This window comes from Salvelinus alpinus, chromosome 3 (genome assembly GCF_045679555.1).
Source record: "Salvelinus alpinus chromosome 3, SLU_Salpinus.1, whole genome shotgun sequence".
Taxonomy (NCBI): Eukaryota; Metazoa; Chordata; class Actinopteri; order Salmoniformes; family Salmonidae; genus Salvelinus; species Salvelinus alpinus.
This window is the reverse complement of record NC_092088.1, coordinates 58,257,588-58,268,342: the sequence shown is the minus strand read 5'-3', so window position 1 is coordinate 58,268,342 and position 10,755 is coordinate 58,257,588. Positions and strand designations below refer to the sequence as shown.

The 10,755-nt window shown below is 42.4% G+C and overlaps 1 protein-coding gene across 5 annotated transcripts in view; it reads left to right on the top strand.

Moving 5' to 3' along the window:
* The first annotated feature begins 1,239 nt into the window (after nucleotides 1–1,239).
* atl2 (atlastin GTPase 2) overlaps nucleotides 1,240–10,755 on the top strand; it is a 29,663-nt gene continuing 20,147 nt past the window's right edge. Inside the window, exons 1-2 of one of the 5 annotated variants that reach the window (XM_071393476.1) lie at nucleotides 1,240–1,635; nucleotides 10,252–10,610. In XM_071393476.1, the coding sequence (XP_071249577.1) occupies nucleotides 1,557–1,635; nucleotides 10,252–10,610 (438 nt within the window). In that variant the 5' untranslated portion in view covers nucleotides 1,240–1,556. Of the gene's footprint in view, nucleotides 1,636–10,245; nucleotides 10,611–10,755 lie in introns of all 5 variants that reach the window. The other 4 variants (XM_071393475.1, XM_071393474.1, XM_071393478.1 and 1 more) reach the window with 4 other exon arrangements.

Genomic DNA, 10,755 nt, shown 5'->3' with positions numbered 1-10,755 from the left:
TCAGTGCTCAGACTGTCCGCAATAGGCTGAGAGAGGCTGGACTGAGGGCTTGTAGGCCTGTTGTAAGGCAAGTCCTCACTAGACATCACAGGCAACAACGTCGCCTATGGGCACAAACCCACCGTCGCTGGACCAGACAGAACTGGCAAAAAGTGCTCTTCACTGACGAGTCGCGGTTTTGTCTCACATGGGTGATGGTCAGATTTGCGTTCATCGTCGAAGAAATTAGCATTATACTGGGACCTGTTGGATCGGAGGGTGAGGGCTAGGGTCATTCCTCCCAGAAATGTCTGGGAACTTGCAGGTGCCTTGTTGGAAGAGTGGGGTAACATCTCACAGCAAGAACTGGCACATCTGGTGCAGTCTATGAGGAGGAGATGCACTGCAGTACTTAATGCAGCTGGTGGCCATACCAGATACTGTAACTTTTGATTTTGACCCCCCCTTTGTTCAGGGACACATTATTCAATTTCTGTTAGTCACATGTCTGTGGAACTTGTTCAGTTTATGTCTCAGTTGTTGAATCTTGTTATGTTCATACAAATATTTACACATGTTAAGTTTGCTGAAAATAAACACAGTTGACAGTGAGAGGAGTTTAGTACCAGTCAAAAGTTTGGACACACCTACTCATTCAAGGGTTTTTCTTTATTTTTATTATTTTCCACATTGTAGAATAATAGTGAAGACAAATAACACATGGAATATATTTTGATTTGCTTAACACTTTTTTTGGTTACTTCATGATTCCAAGAAGAGCAGAAGCTAATGGGGATGGATCTATAATAAATACAAATATGTGTTATTTCATCGTTTTGATGTCTTCACTATTATTCTACAATGTAGAAAATAGTAAAAATAAAGAAAAACCCTGGAATGAGTAGGCGTGTCAAACGTTTTGACTGGTACTGTACATATTACGGACACAATTGTGTTTAGAGTCCACAAGAGGCAGTATATTGATATATTGATAGCATTAGTGATGCGCGGGTTGACTCAACCTGCCGCAGGGCGGGAGGGTTGAGCTCCCTACCGTGTCGCTGTGCGCCTCCTGTATTTTGTAACAAAGAGGAGGGCTCTGTATAGCTCCTTAAAAACTGGGTGGTTCGAGTCCTGAATGCTGATTGGCTGAAAGCCGTGGTATATCAGACCATATACCACCAGTATGACAAAACATGTATTTTTACTGCTCTAATTGCATTGGTAACCAGTTTATAATAGCACTAAGGCACCTCAGGGTTTGTAGTAAATAACCAATATACCACGGTTCCCCTTCTTTCGGGATGTAGTGGAGTAACAGTAGGCCTAGTCAAAATATTAATAGCAAAGTCAAGTACAGATACCCCCAAAAACGACTTAAGTACTACTTCAAAGTATTTTTACTTAGTTACTTTAAAACACTGATTGGACATCAGCCACTGATGGTGTACTGCATTGGATCTTTCTTAGGACCCTGCGGATAACCATCAGGCAACGTGAACTTCCTAAATGAAAGCAGCGAAACTGGGTTCTTTGACGTCAGCTACGTGTGACTATTTTAATTTAAACAGGACAAGATGGCGGAGGTGAGATTGAGCGGGCTGAGTAAGAGGAATCATTTCGAACAAAACCACAAAAGACACGTCTTTGACGAAGGTAACGTTTTATATAACAAGAAAATATGGAGTTGGATATGTGCTTGAGACTGACGAACTGAAATGTACCTCGTTTGGCGTTGTTTCTCCTGAGTGTCGCAACCTCCAGTAGCCAAGCTATGTTTTTACTTTTACAGGGACCCGGCCAGTGAAAGGTGTATTGTGTAGCTATGCTGGCTAGCTATGCTCGCTAAATCGTCCCCGCCTGTGCAGACCAGCCGTCACTCACCTCACCTGGCCTGGTCCGTTATTTCAGACTGCGCGTGTTGCCCGCTGTTCCGTGGTACAGCCCCAGACAGTGGGGTACTTTTTGCATTTCATACGAGAGTTGTAATTGACATGCATCTATGGTTGTAGGTACATGTGTTTGCTAAATAATGTAACGTTATCGAACCAGCTGTCACTAACAGTTTCCTTGCAGCAAGCCCTCTCGAAAACCGTTTTCTCCATAGGGTTTTCAGCGGTTAGTTTCGCTGGGTTTCAACGTTTTATAAACGTCAATCATCACTTGCAAAGCGGTTTTCAAAATATACTGCCCTTATCTTTCATATCAGTAGGATAAAAATATAAAATGAATGTAGCAGATCCATACCCTGTGTGCCTCCAGTTGATGAACTACACTTCTTCCCCAGTTACGCTTAAGCCCCGACTTTCCGACCTGAACATCACTGACTTTTTAAAAATGTATTTTTTTAACCTAGTTTTTCTTGAAAAGCACCATGACCATCCAATGCAGGTACCATCAGGCCAGTATAATAAAAAAGCAAATTATTTCAACTTATACTCAGCTGTGCCTTGCAAGTGCTACACCAACTGATCGATTTTGTTATCATAGCTTGAGTTTTGAAATATGATCTGAGAAGAACGATATTGCCAGGCATATAGCCAATATGTTGTGATAATGTATTAGGGCTGCGTACTGAACAGAACTGAAGTGTTTTAATTATATTAATGTTAAAATTGAAGACCTGTTTGAAAAAATATTAATTAGAGGTAGACGGACTATGATTTTTCAACGCCGATACCGATTATTGGAGGACCAAAAAAAAGCCGATACCGATTAATTGGCCGATATTTTTTATTTGTAATAATGACAATTACAACAATACTGAATGAACACTTATTTTAACTTAATATAATACATAAATAAAATCAATTTACCCTCAAATAAATATTGAAACATGTTCAATTTGGTTTAAATAATGCAAAAACAGTGTTGGAGAAGAAAGTAAAAGTGCAATATGTGCCATGTAAAAAAGCTAACGTTTTAGTTCCTTGCTCAGAACATGAGAACATATGAAAGCTGGTGGTTCCTTTTAACATGAGTCTTCAATATTGCCAGGTAAGAAGTTTTAGGTTGTAGTAATTATAGGACTATTTCTCTCTCTACCATTTGTATTTCATATACCTTTGACTATTGGATGTTCTTATAGGCACTTTAGTATTGCCAGTGTAACAGTATAGCTTCCGTCCCTCTCCTCGCTCCTACCTGGGCTCGAACCAGGAACACATCGACAACAGCCACCCTCGAAGCAGCGTTACCCATGCAGAGCAAGGGGAACAACTACTCCAAGTCTCAGAGCGAGTGACGTTTGAAACGCTATTAGCGCGCACCCCGCTAACTAGCTAGCCATTTCACATCGATTACACCAGCCTAATCTCGGGAGTTGATAGGCTTGAAGTCATAAACAGCGCAATAACTGCTGGCAAACGCACAAAAGTGCTGTTTGAATTAATGCTTACGAGCCTGCTGGTGCCTACCATCGCTCAGTCAGACTGCTCTATCAAATCATAGACTTAATTATAACATAACACACAGAAATACGAGCCTTTGGTCATTTTATTTATTCATTTTTTATTTCACCTTTATTTAACCAGGTAGGCAAGTTGAGAACAAGTTCCCATTTACAATTGCGACCTGGCCAAGATAAAGCAAAGCAGTTCGACACATACAACAACAGAGTTACACATGGAGTAAAACAAACATACAGTAGAAAAATAAGTCTATATACAATGTGAGATAAGGGAGGTAAAGGCAAAAAAAGGCCATGGTGGCGAAGTAAATACAATATAGCAAGTAAAACACTGGCATGGTAGATTTGCAGTGGAAGAATGTGCAAAATAGAAATAATGGGGGGCAAAATAAATATATACAGTAGGGGAAGAGGGAGTTGCAGGGTCTTGGAGATGACCTGGAGCCAGCGAATCCGGTAACTATCATTTTGACAACAAAACGTTTATTCTTTCAGTGAAATACGGAACCGTTCCGTATTTTATCTAACGGATGGCATCCCTAAGTCTAAATATTGCTGTTACATTGTACAACCTTCAATGTTATGTCATAATTATGTACAATTCTGGCAAATTAATTACGGCCTTTGTTAGGAATAAATGGACTTCACACAGTTCGCAATGAGCCAGGCGGCCCAAACCGCTGCATATACCCTGACTGCTTGCATGGAATGCAAGAGAAGTGACACAATTTCCCTAATTATAAGAAATTCATGTTAGCAGGCAATATTAGCTAAATATGCAGGTTTAAAAATATATACTTGTGTATTGATTTTAAAGAAAGGCATTGATGTTTATGGTTAGGTACATTGGTCCAACGACAGTGCTTTCTTCACAAATGCGCTTGTTCAATCATCACCGTTTGTCGAAGTAGGTGCATCGATTATATGCAACGCAGGACACGCTAGATAAACTAGTAATATCATCAACCATGTGTAGTTAACTAGTGATTATGTTAAGATTGATTGATTTTTATAAGATAAGTTTAATGCTAGCTAGCAACTTACCTTGGCTTCTTGCTGCCCTCGTGTAACAGGTAGTCAGCCTGCCATGCAGGCTCCTCATGGAGTGCAATGTAAGGCAGGTGGTTAGAGCGTTGGACAAGTAACCGGAAGATTGCAAAACGGTGCTGACAAGGTAAAAATGTGTCGTTCTGCCCCTGAACAAGGCAGTTAACCCACCGTTCCTAGGCCGTCATTGAAAATAAGAATGTGTTCTAAACTGACTTGCCTAGTTAAATAAAGGTTTAAAAAAATTGGGGCAAATCTGTGTCCAAAAATACCTATATACCTATTACTATTACTGCAACTCGCTGTTGGCTGGGCTCCCTGCCTGTGCCATTAAACCCCTACAACTCATCCAGAACGCCGCAGCCCGTCTGGTGTTCAACCTTCCCAAGTTCTCTCACGTCACCCCGCTCCTCCGCTCTCTCCACTGGCTTCCAGTTGAAGCTCGCATCCGCTACAAGACCATGGTGCTTGCCTACGGAGCTGTGAGGGGAACGGCACCTCAGTACCTTCAGGCTCTGATCAGGCCCTACACCCAAACAAGGGCACTGCGTTCATCCACCTCTGGCCTGCTCGCCTCCCTACCACTGAGGAAGTACAGTTCCCGCTCAGCCCAGTCAAAACTGTTCGCTGCTCTGGCCCCCCAATGGTGGAACAAACTCCCTCACGACGCCAGGACAGCGGAGTCAATCACCACCTTCCGGAGACACCTGAAACCCCACCTCTTTAAGGAATACCTAGGATAGGATAAAGTAATCCTTCTGACCCCCCCCCCTTAAAAGATTTAGATGCACTATTGTAAAGTGGCTGTTCCACTGGATGTCATAAGGTGAATGCACCAATTTGTAAGTCGCTCTGGATAAGAGCGTCTGCTAAATGACTTAAATGTAATGTAAATGATTACCGATTGTTATGAAAACTTGAAATTGGCCCTAATTAATCGGCCATTCCGATTAATCGGTCGACCTCTAATATATCTCGAATCGTAGATCTGTTTGCTTTTTGACTGCAAAAGTCCTCTTTACACAGGTTGGTGACCACTTGTCTGAAGGCTTGATTATGTCGTACTCGAGGCACTGTTTGTTCAGATAGGAGAGGAAGGGTAGTGCCTGTTGCGAACCGCAACATCTCCCACCTCGCCCTAAAGTCAAAATGTTTACACTATTTAAACGTAATTGTTTAAAACCTGGATGTTTTTATTGAGGTATGTCTTCATGTGTTCTGACCACAGGCATGTTAATAGGATTATTTGAACACTTCCTAATACCATTGACACCAGTATTTCTCATGTTCTCAACTTTCTTTCATTGTCCAGCAGCCAAAGACACACTCCTAGTCATATGAACAACCCATGGTAGTTGCATCTTTAGATCTTCCCATTTTTAACATTTAGAAATTATATTTTAATCTCTCATGAAACAGCACGCAGTTGTGGTGCGCATTGGAGAATGGTGTTTTCCCGCCAGTTGCATTTTGGAACCTTCACGCTTAGCCAGCCGTGTGCATTGCTGCCCTTATAATGTAAAAAAAAATGTTTTTAAGCTAAATGTTCTGATCGGTTGCATCAGCCTCATTGCTTTTAAACATTCTTATTTTTTTTGTATACTGTGGTTGTATTCATTTGGGATCTATCCTCCTGCAACTGTCCCAGAGTGTTTGGAATATTTATTTCTCGAATAGAACAACATACTAAGTACAAAAGTTGACCTAATCTATATGAGGATAGTAGACTGACATAGGCTGCTGCTTTTGCTGTTCATTACTCTTGTTTGCTGACAAAGTAAATGTGGACAGTTCTTCTAACGTCTTCAATATGCTCCTCGGAAATCGATAAGGATGCACGCCGTTGCATCATCGTGTCGGTCTTTACTATTAGCCTACTTCGAAGCTGTGATGCCTGTGAGAATGACCCGATCACGTGACTGGCATTGGCTAATAAGAATTGAGATCTGAGAGGGCATGATGCTGCTTTTAGACGAGGGCCGCAAAAACGTCCTACCAGTCGACATAACAGGACAAGAAAGATGGTGATGGCACGACGCTATGCGCTGCTATGGTGATTTCAGTAAACACAGTGCAAATCAACATCCAGTAGAAAACAACGCTACAGCAAAAGTTGAAATATTTTAACTCTGGCGTCAAGTCCCATCTACCGTAGCGTCTGACTGCATTTACCGCCAGCCTCAACGGTATTTACTGTCATGCTCTAATTGAAAACAATGACATCCCTCTTCAAGCTAGCTTGGCACACCAAGCTTTCTTTTTTTGCTAGCTAACATTCTCTAGTTAACCCTGCTGTTTGGGATATTAAAAGTGGGGTGTTATTAGTTTGAACTCCTTTTTGATTTAGACAACCAGGCATTCCTAAGTTATTTGTGTAAAGTTAGGGACCCTCTGGCTTTTCTTTGAATCTAATGTTCCCCTCTTGAAATAGCCAGTGACGACTTTAGTCTTCTTGCAGTGTAACTGAAACCCAGTTCAACTAGGCCTAATGTTAACTGGTCACCAAAGTAGGCTTAATATATAGAAAAGGAAAATCTTTGCTCCTCTGGTTTTGCATGCCCATTCTGTGTCCTTGCGTCAGATTCCTTGATTGAAGCAAGGAGAAAACACCAGATGCGTTTTCTCTCCCCCTCAGGTGTAACGGCTGTCATCAACTCTATTGTAACGTGATAGATGTGTAGCCTTAGCTACATTTTCTCAGCTGTTCTAATCTATTGGTTACACATGGGGAAAATTCCTTTCAACCCTACTTAACATCTTTCTCACTGAACAGCAGTCACAATCTGGCACAATTATTTGTGTACCAATGTTGATGTGTACAGAAATCAGTCAGTAGGAAAATGGAAGATTCTGAAGATAACCTGGGTTATTTTTGACATTTCAGTAATGTGTGTCTCTTAAATCCTTTAGCCTTGTGACATGCCACTTGTGTAAGCAGCAAAATACAGCTGGCTTTGTTTGTGGCAATAGTTAACACTCACTGGGGCTGCACTTCGTCCTTGGGTTACAGGAGCTTCATTTTATAAGCTGTGCGTACGTATAAAATATACCCCAAAATGTGTGTGCACCAGTTTTCACGCAAAAGTTGGCATTTAAAACATTTTAACTTGAGGTGAGAATGTGCTCACCTCACCGCTAACTTTAGACCATGCGTATGCACATCTGCTAGTGGTTGAAAGTAAGTATTTTGTGCAAATGGAGGATATGATAGATTATTCATAAAACAATAATGCAGTTGAGCATTTACCCTCCTTGACTCCGGTCCAGAGAGGGAGTAGTCTCCTGGAGTTGGCAGGGTCGCCAAAAAGGAGAGTGGGACTCGGGTTTTGCTTTGTATGAAATGTTCCTTTCCTCTGAAGAAAATTCCCACAGACACGTGGCTAAGTGTGTTGTCGTGGCTTCTCAAGTCTTCAGATTTAGTAAAGGGGAGAGGGAGAGCTGTTTCAGATACTGAGCTGAGATGTAGACCTCCACTGCCTCATACATGGCCTGCCAATAGACCCTGATCAGGGCTGATACGATGCAACAGGAGAGAACTGTGGGAAGATAAAAGTAATGATAAGCCTGTACATTTTTGGATACGTCTCAGTTTGCTCAAAGGTAGAGGGATTGGACTGTATTTGCCTAACCTCTAGCTTCCCTCATCAGCACTCGCAGTAAATGGTTTCTTCCCATCAACCCTATAGGAATGCTCAGCAGCCCAGTCCCTGTAGAGTAGTGTATGTTTTGTCTATCTCCTATGGCTCCTATAACAGCATTGGCACTTCATTCTGCTGACTACAGCTACTTATTCCACTGCCTTGATAGACGCGTAGTGTTATTAAGGTTAAATTGATACATAACTTTATTGGGTTAGGGTACCCACATGGCCAGATTTCCATGTTACATGGCTTGTTTAGGGAAAACAGAAGGAAATCAGTGGACTACCTGTGCTAATTGGCTATCTGCTTTTCTGAACACCTGTGTGTAAACGGAAGACAGACACCACAGACGTGTGGTCACTGAAAAATACTTTTGGCTAAAACTACTTTTCATTTGTGAAATTATTTTGTTGTGATATGAGTGTAGAGGGATTTGTTTCTAGAACCTTACAGCAATTGCTGTATCATTCACATTTTAGATGGTGTATTTGGCTGTTGTCTTCCATAGCCAATTCACCCTTTAAACAGAATATGTAAGGTCCTTGGAGTAACGTTAGGGTCCTTTAGTCCAATATTGGGCTAAGAGAGGTGTATGTTTGGGTTATCCTTTTATGCGGGATATTAAGTACCGTTTTATATGTGAATAAAGTTCAGAGCAGTCTGGCAACAAGTTAGATGGCCTTCTTACCTGATTCTCCCAGCGAGTCTTCTATTTCTCATCCTGACCCGCTATCATGCTACTCTGCATGTGTTGCAGGTGATTATTAATCAGACTGGTGTAAATTGCTTGTCTGCCCATGTGTGGAAATACTGAGGTGTCAGGAGCTGGGGCTTTTGTCCTGACTCGTTTCTATATAAATTCAGCTTTACTGTCACTGAGGCTAAAAAACCAACTCTGTGATATGGATGTCTGTCTAGCTGTAGAATACATTCATAAAACCACTGTTAGTCTCTGGCTTATTGTTTGGTGTGATTTTAGTGTTTGACTTGTCTTCTTTTTTTTGTACAGCGTTAATCTAGCAGTCTCAAACCCACAGTGAATGCCGTCTGTTGGCAGACGAGACAGTCAGTATACCAGAATCAGCAGGATGCCTCTTCGATGTAAGCTCTGCTCCACAGAATGCTCCGCAGAATGCTGTCCTGTTCTCTCATACCTTCTGTTCGGCAACCCCTCTCCTGGCATCAGCCATAGTTCCCAGTCAGCCCACTGCTGTTCGGCAGAGAACAGCCCAGCACCCAGCATTCAAACCTGCCTTACACCAAATCCTCACTCTGAGCTTTGGATGGGGTTGTTATTAGGTATGATGGTTGTTCTTCGACGTGTCCAAATTACACACGTCTTGTAAGACTGTCAGCTCTGAGGAAAATGTCAATGGGCAGATTGACGTTTTCTTTGGAGTCTTACTTGGTGTTTCTGGTATGTTGTGAACCATACTTTCCAAAGGTCTCCTTGAAACACAACCAGTTTTTTTTTTGTCTAATTACGATGGCAGTTGTAGGATGCTTGTTTGCATGAGCACTAGCAGTCCCAATTACTTGTCATACCAGTTCCCAGGGTGTTGGTTTAGGCGTTTGTCTACTGTGATAAAGTGACGTGTCTGATGTAGAGCGATTCCCACACCTTTCTAGAAAGGGAATGCCTTCCATTAGACACCCTTTCCGGGAAATATTAAAAAGTTAAACTGAAAGCTGTTTGAAATGCTTTCCTTTTGTGACATTAATCTCCCTGAGGTCATAGCCTTGATACATAAAATATACTGCGTAGTGTATGTGCTATAGACACTGGGCCAAGTATGACCATATGAAGGCCTAGTACATTCATCTCACAATACCCCTGGCTTTTGTCCCCCTTTTGCCAATACGTTTCCTAATACCCAAGTGTGTGCAGTGCAGGCCTGTGGCAATGTACTGGCAGCATGCAACAAATACCATGGCCAGGAATTGTCATGGAATGTTCAATAATATGGAAAGTGTCTTAGGGTGACTGAAGTTCAGATGCTGGAATCCTCTAAGATAAGACTAACGAATAACTTTTTTTGAGAGGACTCAGACTACACTTCTCTCTGAAACCTTTCCTTGTGATGTGTAAAGTTTAAACCACACCATGTGTATAAACTGCACTGGTGCCCTCTCCCTGCTCTTAACAGCATGTGTGTCCTGTTCTGTCAGGTGCAGGTGGTGTGGAGGATGTTCCTCTGTCCCTGCCAGATCGGAGGCCTCGTCGCAGGATAGCGCCTCGGGCAGAGGCTGACAGCGAGACAGACGAGTGGGAACAGGCCCCAGAGCTGAGTCATGTTAGGGAGCAGCCAATTGAAGAGCAGCCTATGGTGGGGTTGGAGAAGGCTCGGCCCATCCAGATAGTCCTGGCCCACGAGGACGACCACAAATTTGAGCTGGACACGGAGGCCCTGGAGAAGCTCCTACTGCAGGAGGATGTCAGAGACCTCAATGTGGTGGTGGTGTCTGTCGCCGGGGCCTTCCGCAAGGGCAAGTCCTTCCTGCTGGACTTCATGCTCCGATACATGCTCAACCAGGTAAAACCAGGTTCACACTTACACCTACAGTACATACAATTCACTGTATTATATAGAATACTGATATTTCTCTGACTATGTGACCTGACCTGGAAAACAAACTCTGGCCCTACTTCTAGATTAGTTAAAATAAACTCAGGGCCCT